This window comes from Oncorhynchus kisutch, unplaced genomic scaffold, assembly GCF_002021735.2.
Source record: "Oncorhynchus kisutch isolate 150728-3 unplaced genomic scaffold, Okis_V2 scaffold3856, whole genome shotgun sequence".
NCBI lineage: Eukaryota > Metazoa > Chordata > Actinopteri > Salmoniformes > Salmonidae > Oncorhynchus > Oncorhynchus kisutch.
This window is the reverse complement of record NW_022265801.1, coordinates 191,126-212,229: the sequence shown is the minus strand read 5'-3', so window position 1 is coordinate 212,229 and position 21,104 is coordinate 191,126. Positions and strand designations below refer to the sequence as shown.

Sequence of the window (21,104 nt, the reverse complement as noted above, 5' to 3'; positions counted from 1 at the left end):
GAACTCTTAGTGGAGTTTAGTACACCGTCCCAGTACACTGTCCCAGTGAACTCTTAGTGAGTTTAGTACTCCGTCCCAGTGAACTCTTAGTGGAAGTTTAGTAACACCGTCCAGTGAACTCTTAGTGGAGTTTAGTACACCGTCCAGTGACTCTTAGGAGTTTAGTACACCGTCCCAGTACACCATCCAGTGAACTCTTAGTGGAGTTTAGTACACCGTCCCAATGAACTCTTAGTGGAGTTTAGTACAACGTCCCAATGAACTCTTAGTGGAGTTTAGTACACCGTCCCAGTGAACTCTTAGTGGAGTTTAGTACACCGTCCCAGTGAACTCTTAGTGGAGTTTAGTACACCGTCCCAGTACACTGTCCCAGTGAACTCTTAGTGGAGTTTAGTACACCGTCCCAGTACACTGTCCCAATGAACTCTTAGTGGAGTTTAGTACAACGTCCCAATGAACTCTTAGTGGAGTTTAGTACACCGTCCCAGTGAACTCTTAGTGGAGTTTAGTACACCGGTCCCAGTGAACTCTTAGTGGAGTTTAGTACACTGTCCCAGTACACTGTCCAATGAACTCTTAGTGGAGTTTAGTACAACCGTCCCAATGAACTCTTAGTGGAGTTTAGTCACCGTCCCAGTGAACTCTTAGTGGAGTTTAGTACACTGTCCCAGTGAACTCTTAGTGGAGTTTAGTACACCGTCCCAGTGAACTCTTAGTGGAGTTTAGTACACCGTCCCAGTGAACTCTTAGTGGAGTTTAGTACACCGTCCCAGTACACTGTCCCAGTGAACTCTTAGTGGAGTTTAGTACACCGTCCCAGTACACTGTCCCAGTGAACTCTTAGTGGAGTTTAGTACACCGTCCCAGTACACTGTCCCAATGAACTCTTAGTGGAGTTTAGTACAACGTCCCAATGAACTCTTAGTGGAGTTTAGTACACCGTCCCAATGAACTCTTAGTGGAGTTTAGTACACCGTCCCAGTGAACTCTTAGTGGAGTTTAGTACACCGTCCCAGTGAACTCTTAGTGGAGTTTAGTACACCGTCCTAGAGAACTCTTAGTGGAGTTTAGTACACCGTCCCAGTGAACTCTTAGTGGAGTTTAGTACACCGTCCCAATGAACTCTTAGTGGAGTTTAGTACACTGTCCTAGAGAACTCTTAGTGGAGTTTAGTACACCGTCCCAATGAACTCTTAGTGGAGTTTAGTACACCGTCCCAGTGAACTCTTAGTGGAGTTTAGTACACTGTCCCAGTGAACTCTTAGTGGAGTTTAGTACACCGTCCCAGTGAACTCTTAGTGGAGTTTAGTACACCGTCCCAGTGAACTCTTAGTGGAGTTTAGTACACCGTCCCAGTACACTGTCCCAGTGAACTCTTAGTGGAGTTTAGTACACCGTCCCAGTACACTGTCCCAGTGAACTCTTAGTGGAGTTTAGTACAACGTCCCAATGAACTCTTAGTGGAGTTTAGTACACCGTCCCAATGAAACTCTTAGTGGAGTTTAGTACACCGTCCAGTGAACTCTTAGTGGAGTTTAGTACACCGTCCCAGTGAACTCTTAGTGGAGTTTAGTACACCGTCCCAGTGAACTCTTAGTGGAGTTTAGTACACCGTCCCAGTGAACTCTTAGTGGAGTTTAGTACACCGTCCCAGTGAACTCTTAGTGGAGTTTAGTACACCGTCCCAGTGAACTCTTAGTGGAGTTTAGTACACCGCCCAGTGAACTCTTAGTGGAGTTTAGTACACCGTCCCAGTGAACTCTTAGTGGAGTTTAGTAACCGTCCCAGTGAACTCTTAGTGGAGTTTAGTACACCGTCCAGTACACTGTCCCCAAGTGAACTCTTAGTGGAGTTTTAGTACACCGTCCCAGTGAACTCTTAGTGGAGTTTAGTACACCGTCCCAGTGAACTCTTTAGTGGAGTTTAGTACACCGTCCCAGTGAACTCTTAGTGGAGTTTAGTACACCGTCCCAGTGAACTCTTAGTGGAGTTTAGTACACCGTCCCAGTGAACTCTTAGTGGAGTTTAGTACACCGTCCCAGTGAACTCTTAGTGGAGTTTAGTACACCTCCCAGTACACTGTCCCAGTGAACTCTTAGTGGAGTTTAGTACACCGTCCCAGTGAACTCTTAGTGGAGTGTTAGTGTAGTACACCGTCCCAGTGAACTCTTAGTGGAGTTTAGTACACCGTCCCAGTGAACTCTTAGTGAGTTTAGCTACACCGTCCCAGTGAACTCTTAGTGGAGTTTTAGTACACCGTCCCACGTGAACTCTTAGTGGAGTTTAGTACAACGTCCCAGTGAACTCTTAGTGGAGTTTAGTACACCGTTCCCAGTGGAACTCTTAGTGGAGTTTAGTACACCGTCCCAGTGAACTCTTAGTGGAGTTTTAGTACACGTCCAGTGAACTCTTAGTGGAGTTTAGTACACGTCCCAGTGAACTCTTAGTGGAGGGTTTAGTACACCGTCCCAGTGAACTCTAGTTGGAGTTTAGTAACGTCCAGTGAACTCTTAGTGGAGTTTAGTACACCGTCCCAGTAACTGTCTCCAGTGAACTCTTAGGTGGAGTTAGTAACACCGTCCAGTGAACTCTTAGTGGAGTTTAGTACAACCGTCCCAGTGAACTCTTAGTGGAGTTTAGTACACCGTCCCAGTGAACTCTTAGTGGAGTTTAGTACACCGTCCCAGTGAACTCTTAGTGGAGTTTAGTACAACCGTCCCAGTGAACTCTTAGTGGAGTTTAGTAACCATCCAGTACCCTGTCCAGTGAACTCTTAGTGGAGTTTAAGTACACCCCAGTGGAGTTAGTACACCGTCCCAGTGAACTCTTAGTGGAGTTTAGTACACCGTCCCAGTGAACTCTTAGTTGTTAGTAACCGTCCCAGTGAACTCTAGTGGAGTTTAGTACACCGTCCCAGTGAACTCTTAGTGGAGTTTAGTACACCGTCCCAGTGAACTCTTAGTGGAGTTTAGTACACCGTCCCAGTGAACTCTTAGTGGAGTTTAGTACACCGTCCCAGTGAACTCTTAGTGGAGTTTAGTACACCGTCCCAGTGAACTCTTAGTGGAGTTTAGTACACCGTCCCAGTGAACTCTTAGTGGAGTTTAGTACACCGTCCCAGTGAACTCTTAGTGGAGTTTAGTACACCGTCCCAGTGAACTCTTGTGGAGTTTAGTACACCGTCCTAGAGACTCTTAGTGGAGTTTAGTACACCGTCCCAGTGAACTCTTAGTGGAGTTAGTACACCGTCCCAATGAACTCTTAGTGGAGTTTAGTACACCGTCCCAGTACACTGTCCCAGTGAACTCTTAGTGGAGTTTAGTACACCGTCCCAGTGAACTCTTAGTGGAGTTTAGTACACCGTCCCAGTGAACTCTTAGTGGAGTTTAGTACACCGTCCTAGAGAACTCTTAGTGGAGTTTAGTACACCGTCCCAGTACACTGTCCCAGTGAACTCTTAGTGGAGTTTAGTACACCGTCCCAGTGAACTCTTAGTGGAGTTTAGTACACCGTCCCAGTGAACTCTTAGTGGAGTTTAGTACACCGTCCCAGTGAACTCTTAGTGGAGTTTAGTACACCGTCCCAGTGAACTCTTAGTGGAGTTTAGTACACCGTCCCAGTGAACTCTTAGTGGAGTTTAGTACACCGTCCAGTGAACTCTAGTGGAGTTTAGTACACCGTCCCAGTGAACTCTTAGTGGAGTTTAGTACACCGTCCCAGTGAACTCTTAGTGGAGTTTAGTACACCGTCCCAGTGAACTCTTAGTGGAGTTTAGTACACCGTCCCATGAACTCTTAGTGGAGTTTAGTACACCGTCCCAGTGAACTCTTAGTGGAGTTTAGTACACCGTCCAGTGAACTCTTAGTGGAGTTTAGTACACCGTCCCAGTGAACTCTTAGTGGAGTTTAGTACACCGTCCCAGTGAACTCTTAGGGAGTTTAGTACACCGTCCCAGTGAACTCTTAGTGGAGTTTAGTACACCGTCCCAGTGAACTCTTAGTGGAGTTTAGTACACCGTCCCAGTGAACTCTTAGTGGAGTTTGTACACCCGTCCCAGTGAACTCTTTAGTGGAGTTTTAGTACACCGTCTCCCAGTGAACTCTTAGTGAGTTTAGTACACCGTCCCAGTGAACTCTTAGTGGAGTTTAGTACACCGTCCCCAAGTGAAACTCTTAGTGAGTTTTAGTAAACCGTCCCAGTGAACTCTAGTGGAGTTTAGTACACCGTCCCAGTGAACTTCTTAGTGGAGTTTAGTACACCGTCCCAAGTGAACTCTTCAGTGGAGTTTAGTACAACCCGTCCCCAGTGAACTCTTAGTTGGAGTTTAGTACACCGTCCCCAGGTGGAACTCTTAGTGGAGTTTAGTACACCGTCCCAGTGAACTCTTAGTGGCGTTAGTACACCGTCCCAGTGACTCTTAGTGGAGTTTAGTACACCGTCCCAGTGAACTCTTAGTGGAGTTTAGTACACCGTCCCAGTGACTCTTAGTGGGTTAGTAACCGTCCAGTGAAACTCTAGTGGAGTTTAGTACACCGTCCCAGTGAACTCTTAGTGGAGTTAGTACACCGTCCCAGTGAACTCTTAGTGGAGTTTAGTACACCGTCCCAGGTGAACTCTTAGTGGAGTTTAGTACACCGTCCCAGTGAACTCTTAGTGGAGCTTAGTACACCGTCCCAGTGAACTCTTAGTGGAGTTTAGTACACCGTCCCAGTGGAACTCTTAGTGGAGTTTTAGTAACACCGTCCCAGTGAACTTAGTGGAGTTAGTACACCGTCCCAGGAACTCTTAGTGGAGTTTAGTATACACCGTCCCAGTGAACTCTTAGTGGAGTTTAGTACACCGTTCCCAGTGAACCTCTAGTGGAGTTTAGTACACCGTCCCAGTGACTCTTAGTGGAGTTTAGTACACCGTCCCAGTGAACTCTTAGTGGAGTTTAGTACACCGTCCCCAGTGAACTCTTAGTGGAGTTTAGTACACCGTCCCAGTGAACTCTTATGGAGTTTAGTACACCGTCCCAGTGAACTCTTAGGAGTTTAGTACACCGTCCAGTGAACTCTTAGTGGAGTTTAGTAACACCGTCCCAGTGAACTCTTAGTGGAGTTTAGTACACCGTCCCAGTGAACTCTTAGTGGAGTTTAGTACACCGTCCCAGTGAACTCTTAGTGGAGTTTAGTACACCGTCCCAGTGAACTCTTAGTGGAGTTTAGTACACCGTCCCCAGTGAACTCTTAGTGGAGTTTAGTACACCGTCCCAAGTGAACTCTTAGTGGAGTTTAGTACACCGTCCAGTGGAACTCTTAGTGGAGTTTAGTACACCGTCCCAGTGAACTCTTAGTGGAGTTTAGTACACAGTCCCAGTGAACTCTTAGTGGAGTTTAGTACACCGTCCCAGTGAACTCTTAGTGGAGTTTAGTACACCGTCCCAGTGAACTCTTAGTGGAGTTTAGTACACCGTCCCAGTGAACTCCAGAGACCCGGATCACTCTGAGGGTTCAGATGACTCTAATTGTAAACACTGTGATTCCAACTTCTTTGATTTTAGAGTGATATCTGAACATAACCTTCTCTCTGAACTCTTCCAGCTGCCTGCTCTCATTCATTGGAGTCTTCCTGATAGCCAGAGACAGACCCAAGATCAAGACTGAAACATAACCTTCATAGCCATGGGGAAAATACCAGGTAACTTATATACTTCTCCTACAACAAATAGAAATGGATGAGAGCATTTAAAACATCTTGATTTAATATCCAAGACGCGATTTCTACAAGGAAACACAAATCGACCTTTTTTTGCCTAAACAAGTTGCATTTGAAGCAGGTAATTCTCTGTGATATTTTAACATGGTATTCCTGGTTTGGCCCCAGCTAACCACAAGTAGCAGGGGTACCAGAAACACCTGAAACTAAATCTCCCGGTCCAACAGGACACATTTCTATTGTAACCATGGACAAGCACACCTGATTCAACTTGTCCACTAATCATCAAGCCCTCAATTAGTTGAATGAAGTATTTGGCAAGGGTTACAACGAAACTGTTGGGAGGTACTGGAGAACCAGGATTGGGCTGTTGGGGGTACTGGAGGACCGGGGTTGGGCTGTTGGGGGGTACTGGAGGACCGGGGTTGGGCTGTTGGGGGGTACTGGAGGACCAGGGTTGGGCTGTTGGGGGGTACTGGAGGACCGGAGTTGGCTGTTGGGGGTATTGGAGGACTAGGGTTGGGCTGTTGGGGGGTACTGGAGGACCGGGGTTGGGCTGTTGGGGGGTACTGGAGGACCGGGGTTGGGCTGTTGGGGGGTACTGGAGGACCAGGGTTGGGCTGTTGGGGGGTACTGGAGGACCGGAGTTGGGCTGTTGGGGGTATTGGAGGACTAGGGTTGGGCTGTTGGGGGGTACTGGAGGACCGGAGTTGGGCTGTTGGGGGACTAGGGTTGGGCTGTTGGGGGGTACTGGAGGACCGGAGTTGGGCTGTTGGGGGGTACTGGAGGACCGGAGTTGGGGCTGTTGGGAGTACTGTTGGGCTGTTGGGAGGTACTGGAGGACCCGGGTTGGACCGGGGTGCTTAGTGTCTTACCCTACAGTAAACCTGTTCAGACATCTCTCAATAGCCAGGAGTTGAGGTTAAAGTGCATTATCCCCAGCAGCAGAATAACGTGGTGAATGTGCATTATCCCCAACAACAGAATAACATGGTGAATGTGCATTATCCCCAGCAGCAGAACGTGGTGAATGTGCATTATCCCCAGCAGCAGAACATGGTGAATGTGCATTATCCCCCGCAGCAGAACATTAATGTACATTATCCTCAGCAGCAGAACATGGTGAATGTGCATTATCCCCAGCAGCAGAACAGTGAATGTGCATTATCCCCAGCAACAGACCATGAATGTGCATTATCCCCAACAGAATAGCATGGTGAATGTGCATTATCCCCAGCAGCAGAACATGGTGAATGTGCATTATCCCCAGCAACAGAATAACATGGTGAATGTGCATTATCCGCAGCAACAGAATAACATGGTGAATGTGCATTATCCCAGCAGCAGAATAACATGGTGAATGTGCATTATCCCCAGCAACAGAATAACGTGGTGAATGTAGACCACCTCTCTAATGATCTATATGTGTTGTCTCTTGTCTCTGCTACAGGGAGAAAATGTAAGGACAAGGTCCAGCCGGAGGCTAAAAGCAACGCATACGGATCTCTGGCAGCTAAACTCATGTGTAACAAACCTGGCCCACAGGACGACTCCTAATATCAGCCACACCTGTCTGTCTGTGTACAGAGACTACCTGTGTCAACACTACACATCTCTCTCCTGGGTTGCCAGACTGACTGTCTACAGGGACAAAGTGAGAGCACTGTCTCCATTAGCAAAAAATTCCCCAGATTTTCCAGAAATCCTAGTATCTTCTAACTCGCTCCTGATTCCAGGAGACTTGCCAGAAGCAGGATTTCTGGGAAAAACCTGGACATCTTTGGGAAAGTTACAATTGTCAGGGAATTGAACTCTGTTGCTACAGATACTGAGGAGACGTCTCAGGATCGAACCCAAGTGCACTACAGACACAAATAAAACCTTATTTAATTCTCAAGGAGGTGGCTGTCTGGAGGAACCACCTGATATTCTGTTAATACGAAAGCAACTTTTGGATCGAATTTCTGATGAGATGGTTTCAATCATTGATTTGTTAATAAACTGGAATGTGATATTTACAAAGTGGTTCTCGAGCTCCCGGCTGGCAAAGGAGGTGCACCAGCGCACTCTACTGGTCGTAACAAGAATTACTATTTAAATGTGAGGTGTTTTTAAAACATCAGACGTTCTTTGTTTAAGCTAATAAATACGGACCAGGCTTCGGGAAGGATGGCCTCAGGACTACAGACATTTTAATATGACAACTACAGCTTCACCCTTTTTCAAATCAAAACGTAATTTTCTCAATTGCATTTCAAAGAGCAGTGGTGTAATAGTTTAACTGACAGGTATGGCTGATCCAACGTCTTCAACTCACCTCAGGTAAACCCTCAACTCCATTTTGAATCATATATTTAGTGACAATGGACTTAAGCAAAGGTATATCGGTAAGAAAAACACTCATTTTATTTTGACGACTTAAAAGTAAAAATGATCTGTCAATGTTAGACAATTTATCTTGGTAATAAAAAAATGAAAACATTTTAAACTCATTATGAGAGTAGAAAGCCAGCTCAGTTTTATTAGTCGTATGTACGGGATATATCGTCCACAATGCTTACTGCAGGCTCCTACTTCACAACAATAATAGATACAAATAGGAGCATGACGTAAATGTCTCGGTAGAATAGGAAACATTCTAGAATCAGTAGAATACAGGAAGGCACAATATAATAGTCTAGTAACAGCAGGTGTGATGTAGAGAGGAATGGGGGACAGTATAATAGTCTAGTAACAGCAGGTGTGATGTAGAGAGGAATGGGGGACAGTATAATAGTCTAGTAACAGCAGGTGTGATGTAGAGAGGAATGGGGGACAGTATAATAGTCTAGTAACAGCAGGTGTGATGTGTGGCTCAGTTGGTAGAGCAGGGCACTTGCCGTGGTTGTGGGTTCGATTCCCAACGGGGGACCAGTACGACACTGAATGCTCTCTGCTAAATGACTTAAATGTGAATGTAGATACTGAGGGTACCGGAACACCTTCCTAATATTGAGTTGCACCCTCTTGACGTCGGGGCGTGGACTCTAGGTGTCGACAGCGTTCCACGAGGATGCTGGCCCATGTTGACTTCAATGACTTCCCACAGTTGTCAAGTTAGCCATGGATTGTGTATGGGTAAATGGCCAAGACCTAGTGCCTTTGAATGGGGTAGGAGCGCCTGTTTGAATGTGTCAAGAAGTGCAACGGTGCCGGGTTTTCCCCGCTCAACAGTTTTCCAATGGACCATTGGGAAACTGTTCAAAGGCACTAGTCTTGGCCTTCAGACACAATCCATGTCTCAAGGCTTAAATCCTTTAATCTGTCTGTCTCCTCCCCTTCATCTACACTGATTGAAGTGGATTTAACATGACATCAATCAGTAAGACAGGTTGGTTATCAGGCCTGCAAACTTGATGATGGGAGTTGGTGTGGTGCAAAGCCATGCAGTCGTTGGTGAACAGAGAGTACAGCAGATGACTGAAGACACACCCCTGGGGCCTCTGATGCTAATCCTCACAGCCTGCGGTCGGCCCGTCAGGAAGTCCAATTCCTGTCCCTCTTCTAGAATATGATCTCAACAGTATTGGAGTTCCTGCTCCTCTTCACCCACAGGACTGCCGACCTCTCATCAATGAGCTGTTTTCACCCACAGGACTGCCGACCTCTCATCAATGAGCTGTTTTCACCCACAGGACTGCCGACCTCTCATCAATGAGCTGTTTTCACCCACAGGACTGCCGACCTCTCATTAATGAGCTGTTGTCACCCACAGGACTGCCAACCTCTCATTAATGAGCTGTTTTCACCCACAGGACCGCCGCTGACTGGATGTTGTTTGTTTGTCGTACTGTTCTCGGTAAACCCCAGACACTGTCATGCGTGAATAGCCCAGGAGGCCGGCTGGCCGACGATCACAGCGCGCTCAAAATCGCTTAGGTCACTCGTTTTGCTCAACCGAACAGTGACTGAATGGCCGGTCTGCTTGCTTTTTATAGCAGGCCATGTGACTCACTGTCTGTAGGACCGAACCATTTTTGTGAACGGGGGGGGGGTGAACCTAAAACTATATTGTCAATAATAATGATAATACATATTATTTGGTAGATTCCTTTCAGGACATCGGACATGAAGTATATTTCATTTAGGCCTATGTAATGAATTTTAAATAATGCTTGAATATTTAAAAATGGGGGAAAAATATTCAAAAATGTATCAAATTAAAATGATAATAAAATAAAATTATAGCAAATCAGCTCATCAATTTCAAAATAAGGGGTGTGTTCTGGCATGTCACTTACGGCTACCATGTGCAGTAAACAGTAGCTATCGCTGTGCTACACACCGGTTAGCTAGACAACTACGCTGTGCAGGCCAGGCTACACACCGGTTAGCTAGACAACTACGCTGTGCAGGCCAGGCTACACACCGGTTAGCTAGACAACTACGCTGTGCAGGCCAGGCTACACACTGGTTAGCTAGACAACTACGCTGTGCAGGCCAGGCTACACACCGGTTAGCTAGACAACTACGCTGTGCAGGCCAGGCTACACACCGGTTAGCTAGACAACTACGCTGTGCAGGCCAGGCTACACTATACAGTAACTAACACAGTGTTTGACAGGGAACAGGCTTTAGGTAACTCCGATTGGAGTAGAGGGATTTTTATTGTCAACCATTTCAACTACAGCTCTCAAATCCAAACAAAGATTTGTTTTCACAAAAATGGGAATCAGGCAAACCAAAGAATGTACTGGTTCTGTAGAGAAGACACCAGTCACACCCAGTGACAATCCCTTCGGTGAAAACAATATTGAACATTTCTTAAAAAAATCAAAAAATTATTTCAACTCAAATGAAAAACTCCCAGAAAACCTTACAGGGAATTATTATCAAGAAAAAGTTATTCCACTCAAACAATGTGTAATGTTGTGTGTACATGCCAGGCATTTAATATCTAGTACCCCTAACAGGGGTCGGGGTGAAGGGACTCGCACTAGGCACAGTGTTTTATTTAATATCTAGTACCCCTAACAGAAGCGGCACTGTTGTGATGTGGGATTGAACCTGCAGTACTCCTCAGACCTCTATGTTGATCTTAGAGAAGCGGTACTGTTGCGATGTGGGATTGAACCTGCAGTACTTCTCAGACCTCTATGTTGATCTTAGCGATGTGGGATTGAACCTACAGTACTCCTCAGACCTCTATGTTGATCTTAGCGAAACGGTATTGCAGTGATCCGGGGTTCCGTAGCAGCACCAGTCCTCTCTGGCCATCAGGCTGTCTGAGCAGGGTGTGTAGGAGACCAGTAAGGCTGAGGAGCCCCAGAGCCTCTCCACAGCCAGCCGACAGGGAGAAGTCCCCCTGGGTCACCCAGCCCAGAGTCACCCTGGAGCAGTGGGAGGTGACGCTGGGAAGGGGCTCCGGCCAGAGACCCAGAGTCAGGGCTGAGGTACAGGAGGAAGAGGGGTTGGTGAGGCTGGAGGAGGAGCTAGGATCAGGGTTGACACTAGGGGCTGAGGTACAGGAGGAAGAGGGGTTGGTGAGGCTGGATGAGGAGCTAGGATCAGGGTTGACACTAGGGGCTGAGGTACAGGAGGAAGAGGGGTTGGTGAGGCTGGATGAGGAGCTAGGATCAGGGTTGACACTAGGGGCTGAGGTACAGGAGGAAGAGGGGTTGGTGAGGCTGGATGAGGAGCTAGGATCAGGACCAGGGTTGACACCAGGGACTGAGGCAGGGTCAGACTGCTTGGCGGAGGAAGAGGAGGAGGTTCCAGGTTTGTTGTGGTCCTTCTTGCGTGGCCGTTTGACGCGGCTCTTGAAGTGGTCAGTGTGTAGAGGCTCCTGGGGCCCTGTGCAGCCCGGCTCCTTACGTACCAGCTGGAGGTCCTCTGCGGTGGGGACACACACCAGGGCGTGCTGCTCCGGTTGGCCCTTGGTGACGAGGGAGAGACGGATCCACACCAGGCTGCTGCCACCGTGTGACGAGAGGAGAGACGCTGCAACGTTACGGTTGAGTTGTGGTGTTGATCCCGGGTTACGTGCCCTCTGACATTTAGAGGATGTGGGGCGACACCAAGCGGACAGCTGCCTTAGAGACTTCCTATTCCTGTTGAACACAGAGACGACCAATTAGGGTTCAGTGTTTAAGCTGCGGAAACCAATCGTGGCTCAGGGTTTATAAAATACGGCCACTACTTCTAGGAAAACCATTTTGTATTCTCAGTGGACCAACAAAGTGGTCTTACAAGGTATGAGCTGTTGTGTTTTCTCTAAACCGCCCAGTGATTCCCAGCACCAAAGAAAAATGTATTCAGCCAAACGCAGTAAAAACAGTCTGAGCTCATGAAGTCAGCCATTACTCTATAAACTGCTGATTTTAGGAGGATCATCTCTCTGATGTAGGGTAGACATTTGGGTCTGAATGTTCCCATCATGAAAAGGTAGGCTGGGGAGGGGTTATCATGAAAGGTATGCTGGGGAGGGGTTATGTTCTTATTATGAAAGGTAGGCTTGGGAGGGGTTATGTTCTCATCATGAAAGGTATGCTGGGGAGGGGTTATCATGAAAGGCATGCTGGGGAGGGGTTATGTTCTCATCATGAAAGGTATGCTGGGGAGGGGTTATGTTCTCATGAAAGGTATGCTGGGGAGGGGTTATCATGAAAGGTATGCTGGGAGGGGTTATCATGAAAGGTATGCTGGGAGGGGTTATGTTCCCATCATGAAAGGCATGCTGGGGAGGGGTTATCATGAAAGGTAGGCTGGGGAGGGGTTATCATGAAAGGTAGGCTGGGGAGGGGTTATGTTCTCATCATGAAAGGTAGGCTGGGGAGGGGTTATGTTCTCATCATGAAAGGTAGGCTGGGGAGGGGTTATGTTCTCATCATGAAAGGTATGCTGGGGAGGGGTTATGTTCTCATCATGAAAGGTATGCTGGGGAGGGGTTATGTTCTCATCATGAAAGGTATGCTGGGGAGGGGTTATGTTCTCATCATGAAAGGTATGCTGGGGAGGGGTTATGTTCTCATCATGAAAGGTATGCTGGGGAGGGGTTATGTTCTCATCATGAAAGGTATGCTGGGGAGGGGTTATGTTCTCATCATGAAAGGTATGCTGGGGAGGGGTTATGTTCTCATCATGAAAGGTATGCTGGGGAGGGGTTATGTTCTCATCATGAAAGGTATGCTGGGGAGGGGTTATGTTCTCATCATGAAAGGTATGCTGGGGAGGGGTTATGTTCTCATCATGAAAGGTATGCTGGGGAGGGGTTATGTTCTCATCATGAAAGGTATGCTGGGGAGGGGTTATGTTCTCATCATGAAGGTATGCTGGGGAGGGGTTATGTTCTCATCATGAAAGGTATGCTGGGGAGGGGTTATGTTCTCATCATGAAAGGTATGCTGGGGAGGGGTTATGTTCTCATCATGAAAGGTATGCTGGGGAGGGGTTATGTTCTCATCATGAAAGGTATGCTGGGGAGGGGTTATGTTCTCATCATGAAAGGTATGCTGGGGAGGGGTTATGTTCTCATCATGAAAGGTATGCTGGGGAGGGGTTATGTTCTCATCATGAAAGGTATGCTGGGGAGGGGTTATGTTCTCATCATGAAAGGTATGCTGGGGAGGGGTTATGTTCTCATCATGAAAGGTATGCTGGGGAGGGGTTATGTTCTCATCATGAAAGGTATGCTGGGGAGGGGTTATGTTCTCATCATGAAAGGTATGCTGGGGAGGGGTTATGTTCTCATCATGAAAGGTATGCTGGGGAGGGGTTATGTTCTCATCATGAAAGGTATGCTGGGGAGGGGTTATGTTCTCATGAAAGGTATGCTGGGGAGGGGTTATGTTCTCATCATGAAAGGTATGCTGGGGAGGGGTTATGTTCTCATCATGAAAGGTATGCTGGGGAGGGGTTATGTTCTCATCATGAAAGGTATGCTGGGGAGGGGTTCTCATCATGAAAGGTATGCTGGGGAGGGGTTCTCATCATGAAAGGCATGCTGGGGAGGGATTATCATGAAAGGTATGCTGGGGAGGGGTTATCATGAAAGGTATGCTGGGGAGGGGTTATGTTCTCATCATGTAAGGTATGCTGGGGAGGGGTTCTCATCATGAAAGGTATGCTGGGGAGGGGTTCTCATCATGAAAGGTATGCTGGGGAGGGGTTCTCATCATGAAAGGCATGCTGGGGAGGGGTTATCATGAAAGGTATGCTGGGGAGGGGTTCTCATCATGAAAGATATGCTGGGGAGGGGTTCTCATCATGAAAGGTATGCTGGGGAGGGGTTCTCATGAAAGGTATGCTGGGGAGGGGTTCTCATCATGAAAGGTATGCTGGGGAGGGGTTCTCATCATGAAAGGTATACTGGGGAGGGGTTCTCATCATGAAAGGTATGCTGGGGAGGGGTTATGTTCTCATCATGTAAGGTATGCTGGGGAGGGGTTCTCATCATGAAAGGTATGCTGGGGAGGGGTTCTCATCATGAAAGGCATGCTGGGGAGGGGTTATCATGAAAGGTATGCTGGGGAGGGGTTCTCTTCTCATCATGAAAGGTATGCTGGGGAGGGGTTCTCTTCTCATCATGAAAGGTATGCTGGGGAGGGGTTCTCTTCTCATCATGAAAGGTATGCTGGGGAGGGGTTATGTTCTCATCATGAAAGGTATGCTGGGGAGGGGTTATGTTCTCATCATGAAAGGTATGCTGGGGAGGGGTTATGTTCTCATCATGAAAGGTATGCTGGGGAGGGGTTATGTTCTCATCATGAAAGGTATGCTGGGAGGGGTTATGTTCTCATCATGAAAGGTATGCTGGGGAGGGGTTATGTTCTCATCATGAAAGGTATGCTGGGGAGGGGTTATGTTCTCATCATGAAAGGTATGCTGGGGAGGGGTTATGTTCTCATCATGAAAGGTATGCTGGGGAGGGGTTATGTTCTCATGAAAGGTATGCTGGGGAGGGGTTATGTTCTCATCATGAAAGGTATGCTGGGGAGGGGTTATGTTCTCATCATGAAAGGTATGCTGGGGAGGGGTTATGTTCTCATCATGAAAGGTATGCTGGGGAGGGGTTATGTTCTCATGAAAGGTATGCTGGGGAGGGGTTATGTTCTCATCATGAAAGGTATGCTGGGGAGGGGTTCTCATCATGAAAGGTATGCTGGGGAGGGGTTCTCATCATGAAAGGCATGCTGGGGAGGGATTATCATGAAAGGTATGCTGGGGAGGGGTTATCATGAAAGGTATGCTGGGGAGGGGTTATGTTCTCATCATGTAAGGTATGCTGGGGAGGGGTTCTCATCATGAAAGGTATGCTGGGGAGGGGTTCTCATCATGAAAGGTATGCTGGGGAGGGGTTCTCATCATGAAAGGCATGCTGGGGAGGGGTTATCATGAAAGGTATGCTGGGGAGGGGTTCTCATCATGAAAGATATGCTGGGGAGGGGTTCTCATCATGAAAGGTATGCTGGGGAGGGGTTCTCATGAAAGGTATGCTGGGGAGGGGTTCTCATCATGAAAGGTATGCTGGGGAGGGGTTCTCATCATGAAAGGTATACTGGGGAGGGGTTCTCATCATGAAAGGTATGCTGGGGAGGGGTTATGTTCTCATCATGTAAGGTATGCTGGGGAGGGGTTCTCATCATGAAAGGTATGCTGGGGAGGGGTTCTCATCATGAAAGGCATGCTGGGGAGGGGTTATCATGAAAGGTATGCTGGGGAGGGGTTCTCTTCTCATCATGAAAGGTATGCTGGGGAGGGGTTCTCTTCTCATCATGAAAGGTATGCTGGGGAGGGGTTCTCTTCTCATCATGAAAGGTATGCTGGGGAGGGGTTATGTTCTCATCATGAAAGGTATGCTGGGGAGGGGTTATGTTCTCATCATGAAAGGTATGCTGGGGAGGGGTTATGTTCTCATCATGAAAGGTATGCTGGGAGGGGTTATGTTCTCATCATGAAAGGTATGCTGGGGAGGGGTTATCATGAAAGGCATGCTGGGGAGGGGTTATCATGAAAGGTAGGCTGGGGAGGGGTTATCATGAAAGGTAGGCTGGGGAGGGGTTATGTTCTCATCATGAAAGGTAGGCTGGGGAGGGGTTATGTTCTCATCATGAAAGGTATGCTGGGGAGGGGTTATGTTCTCATCATGAAAGGTATGCTGGGGAGGGGTTATGTTCTCATCATGAAAGGTATGCTGGGGAGGGGTTATGTTCTCATCATGAAAGGTATGCTGGGGAGGGGTTATGTTCTCATCATGAAAGGTATGCTGGGGAGGGGTTATGTTCTCATCATGAAAGGTATGCTGGGGAGGGGTTATGTTCTCATCATGAAAGGTATGCTGGGGAGGGGTTATGTTCTCATCATGAAAGGTATGCTGGGGAGGGGTTATGTTCTCATCATGAAAGGTATGCTGGGGAGGGGTTATGTTCTCATCATGAAAGGTATGCTGGGGAGGGGTTATGTTCTCATCATGAAAGGTATGCTGGGGAGGGGTTATGTTCTCATCATGAAAGGTATGCTGGGGAGGGGTTATGTTCTCATCATGAAAGGTATGCTGGGGAGGGGTTATGTTCTCATCATGAAAGGTATGCTGGGGAGGGGTTATGTTCTCATCATGAAAGGTATGCTGGGGAGGGGTTATGTTCTCATCATGAAAGGTATGCTGGGGAGGGGTTATGTTCTCATCATGAAAGGTATGCTGGGAGGGGTTATGTTCTCATCATGAAAGGTATGCTGGGGAGGGGTTATGTTCTCATCATGAAAGGTATGCTGGGGAGGGGTTATGTTCTCATCATGAAAGGTATGCTGGGGAGGGGTTATGTTCTCATCATGAAAGGTATGCTGGGGAGGGGTTATGTTCTCATCATGAAAGGTATGCTGGGGAGGGGTTATGTTCTCATCATGAAAGGTATGCTGGGGAGGGGTTATGTTCTCATCATGAAAGGTATGCTGGGGAGGGGTTATGTTCTCATCATGAAAGGTATGCTGGGGAGGGGTTATGTTCTCATGAAAGGTATGCTGGGGAGGGGTTATGTTCTCATCATGAAAGGTATGCTGGGGAGGGGTTATGTTCTCATCATGAAAGGTATGCTGGGGAGGGGTTATGTTCTCATCATGAAAGGTATGCTGGGGAGGGGTTCTCATCATGAAAGGTATGCTGGGGAGGGGTTCTCATCATGAAAGGCATGCTGGGGAGGGATTATCATGAAAGGTATGCTGGGGAGGGGTTATCATGAAAGGTATGCTGGGGAGGGGTTATGTTCTCATCATGTAAGGTATGCTGGGGAGGGGTTCTCATCATGAAAGGTATGCTGGGGAGGGGTTCTCATCATGAAAGGTATGCTGGGGAGGGGTTCTCATCATGAAAGGCATGCTGGGGAGGGGTTATCATGAAAGGTATGCTGGGGAGGGGTTCTCATCATGAAAGATATGCTGGGGAGGGGTTCTCATCATGAAAGGTATGCTGGGGAGGGGTTCTCATGAAAGGTATGCTGGGGAGGGGTTCTCATCATGAAAGGTATGCTGGGGAGGGGTTCTCATCATGAAAGGTATACTGGGGAGGGGTTCTCATCATGAAAGGTATGCTGGGGAGGGGTTATGTTCTCATCATGTAAGGTATGCTGGGGAGGGGTTCTCATCATGAAAGGTATGCTGGGGAGGGGTTCTCATCATGAAAGGCATGCTGGGGAGGGGTTATCATGAAAGGTATGCTGGGGAGGGGTTCTCTTCTCATCATGAAAGGTATGCTGGGGAGGGGTTCTCTTCTCATCATGAAAGGTATGCTGGGGAGGGGTTCTCTTCTCATCATGAAAGGTATGCTGGGGAGGGGTTATGTTCTCATCATGAAAGGTATGCTGGGGAGGGGTTATGTTCTCATCATGAAAGGTATGCTGGGGAGGGGTTATGTTCTCATCATGAAAGGTATGCTGGGGAGGGGTTATGTTCTCATCATGAAAGGTATGCTGGGAGGGGTTATGTTCTCATCATGAAAGGTATGCTGGGGAGGGGTTATGTTCTCATCATGAAAGGTATGCTGGGGAGGGGTTATGTTCTCATCATGAAAGGTATGCTGGGGAGGGGTTATGTTCTCATCATGAAAGGTATGCTGGGGAGGGGTTATGTTCTCATGAAAGGTATGCTGGGGAGGGGTTATGTTCTCATCATGAAAGGTATGCTGGGGAGGGGTTATGTTCTCATCATGAAAGGTATGCTGGGGAGGGGTTATGTTCTCATCATGAAAGGTATGCTGGGGAGGGGTTATGTTCTCATGAAAGGTATGCTGGGGAGGGGTTATGTTCTCATCATGAAAGGTATGCTGGGGAGGGGTTCTCATCATGAAAGGTATGCTGGGGAGGGGTTCTCATCATGAAAGGCATGCTGGGGAGGGATTATCATGAAAGGTATGCTGGGGAGGGGTTATCATGAAAGGTATGCTGGGGAGGGGTTATGTTCTCATCATGTAAGGTATGCTGGGGAGGGGTTCTCATCATGAAAGGTATGCTGGGGAGGGGTTCTCATCATGAAAGGTATGCTGGGGAGGGGTTCTCATCATGAAAGGCATGCTGGGGAGGGGTTATCATGAAAGGTATGCTGGGGAGGGGTTCTCATCATGAAAGATATGCTGGGGAGGGGTTCTCATCATGAAGGTATGCTGGGGAGGGGTTCTCATGAAAGGTATGCTGGGGAGGGGTTCTCATCATGAAAGGTATGCTGGGGAGGGGTTCTCATCATGAAAGGTATACTGGGGAGGGGTTCTCATCATGAAAGGTATGCTGGGGAGGGGTTATGTTCTCATCATGTAAGGTATGCTGGGGAGGGGTTCTCATCATGAAAGGTATGCTGGGGAGGGGTTCTCATCATGAAAGGCATGCTGGGGAGGGGTTATCATGAAAGGTATGCTGGGGAGGGGTTCTCATCATGAAAGGTATGCTGGGGAGGGGTTCTCTTCTCATCATGAAAGGTATGCTGGGGAGGGGTTCTCTTCTCATCATGAAAGGTATGCTGGGGAGGGGTTCTCTTCTCATCATGAAAGGTATGCTGGGGAGGGGTTATGTTCTCATCATGAAAGGTATGCTGGGGAGGGGTTATGTTCTCATCATGAAAGGTATGCTGGGGAGGGGTTATGTTCTCATCATGAAAGGTATGCTGGGGAGGGGTTATGTTCTCATCATGAAAGGTATGCTGGGAGGGGTTATGTTCTCATCATGAAAGGTATGCTGGGAGGGGTTATGTTCTCATCATGAAAGGTATGCTGGGGAGGGGTTATCATGAAAGGCATGCTGGGGAGGGGTTATGTTCTCATCATGAAAGGTATGCTGGGAGGGGTTATGTTCTCATCATGAAAGGCATGCTGGGGAGGGGTTATCATGAAAGGCATGCTGGGGAGGGGTTATGTTCTCATCATGAAAGGTATGCTGGGAGGGGTTATGTTCTCATCATGAAAGGTATGCTGGGAGGGGTTATGTTCTCATCATGAAAGGTATGCTGGGAGGGGTTATGCATCAGAGCTGTCAGACACTACTCTACACTGTGGGGGGGGAAAGGACAAGTCATTATTAGAACAACAATAGGGGTTTCATAAAAGGAGAAATGCAATCATTAAAACATTATGAATGAATACTATAAGTTATGCAGAGGAGAGGATGAAACTAGTATTAGAGGTAATGAAAAACACTTTCTAGTGAGATTCAGGACTCTATTCAGTCTACGGCTGAAGCCCTACAGATTCAGGACTCTATTCGGTTTAAGGCTGAAGCCCTACAGATTCAGGACTCTATTCAGTCTACGGCTGAAGCTCGACAGATTCAGGACTGTAATTCGTTCTAAGGCTGAAGCGCTACAGCTATAGAAATTGAAAGATAATTTCCCATTGAGCCGACATATGCCACGTTTACCGTGAATGCAGTCTCCACTTCCGCGGTAACATTGCCTTTAAAATGTAAAATCGCGCTGTAACGCTAAACTGTCAGCTGAACTTTACAACCTTTCGGTTACTAGTCCAACGCTCTAACCACTAGGCTACCCTGCCGCCCCAAATTAAACCATCCACATGGTTAGCAGATAATGGGAGTGTAGTGAAATGCTTGTCGGGGTAACAATGTAACAAATAATACATAAACTAAATACTGCATATTTTTCTGAGGGTCGGCCATCTCATGTCTATGCTAATACGGTTAACATTCGCTAGCTAACCGATAACAACTAACGATGGATTTGAGAGACAACAAGTGCTCATTTTGCAAATATATGTTTTCAATAAAAATTGGAGACGAAATATAGTTTCCATGTTGACAACAGTCGAAGCCCGTTCTGTTTTGACCTATAGTCACACACACGCACGTGTCTGTTTTGTTGAATACTCGATTCTGATTGGGTAGAAGGGCATTCTAGAGTGTGAATAAACTTCAGACAGTTGGAAAAGATATTGGACACCTCTGAAATAGATCCAACAATGCATTTATTTATTTAACCCCTCTAACCACTAGGCTACCCTGCCGCCTCTACACTCTAACCACTAGGCTACCCTGCCGCCTCTACACTCTAACCACTAGGCTACCCTGCCGCCTCTACACTCTAACCACTAGGCTACCCTGCCGCCTCTACACTCTAACCACTAGGCTACCCTGCCGCCTCTACACTCTAACCACTAGGCTACCCTGCCGCCTCTACACTCTAACCACTAGGCTACCCTGCCGCCTCTACACTCTAACCACTAGGCTACCCTGCCGCCTCTACACTCTAACCACTAGGCTACCCTGCCGCCTCTACACTCTAACCACTAGGCTACCCTGCCGCCTCTACACTCTAACCACTAGGCTACCCTGCCGCCTCTACACTCTAACCACTAGGCTACCCTGCCGCCTCTACACTCTAACCACTAGGCTACCCTGCCGCCTCTACACTCTAACCACTAGGCTACCCTGCCGCCTCTACACTCTAACCACTAGGCTACCCTGCCGCCTCTACACTCTAACCACTAGGCTACCCTGCCTCATAACTGTTCTAAATCACTGCACCGAGCGGATCCTTCTTCCTACCACGGGGTCCATTATATCCAGATAATGTACACAGCTCAGTGTTTATCCCTTACATATATACAGTATCATCCAGAAGTGGCATCTACCTCAAGACTGTGAAGTTACTCTGTGGTGGTGTCACTTCCTGTTCCATTGGTACGACTGCGTCCTCTCCTCCTCCTCCTTCTTCCTCCTTCACGATCAGCTCCCACTCCTCGACCAGCTGTTGCCAGGGACAACGGAATGGAGCCAGGCAGCCATGTTTGATGTAATTGGTCCGTTTGGCTGGTGGGCGCCTATACAGAGGTCAAGGGATCATGCTCTAGTCAAACTGTTTCAGGAGGGGGAGCCCAGTCGTTTATGGAACAATGATATATAACCCAGTCATTAGCCTCCACTTGATGAAATGAGCTC

General features: G+C 47.7%; 2 protein-coding genes across 6 annotated transcripts in view; one reads left to right on the top strand and one right to left on the bottom strand.

Annotated features, from left to right (window-relative positions):
• LOC116372034 (NIPA-like protein 2) overlaps positions 1–5,652 on the top strand; it is a 94,385-nt gene extending 88,733 nt beyond the window's left edge. The window contains 1 exon segment of the mRNA XM_031821108.1: positions 5,583–5,652. Coding sequence (XP_031676968.1) covers positions 5,583–5,652 — 70 coding nt within the window.
• Positions 5,653–10,309: 4,657 nt separating this feature from the next.
• LOC116372030 (ribonucleases P/MRP protein subunit POP1-like) overlaps positions 10,310–21,104 on the bottom strand; it is a 40,133-nt gene continuing 29,338 nt past the window's right edge. For 4 of the 5 annotated variants that reach the window (XM_031821102.1, XM_031821100.1, XM_031821103.1 and 1 more), the window contains 2 exons: positions 20,798–20,986; positions 10,310–11,786 (listed from right to left, as the gene is read on the bottom strand). In XM_031821102.1, coding sequence (XP_031676962.1) covers positions 10,874–11,786; positions 20,798–20,986 — 1,102 coding nt within the window. In that variant the 3' untranslated portion in view covers positions 10,310–10,873. The remainder of the gene's footprint in view (positions 11,787–20,797; positions 20,987–21,104) is intronic. The other variant, XM_031821101.1, reaches the window with a different exon arrangement.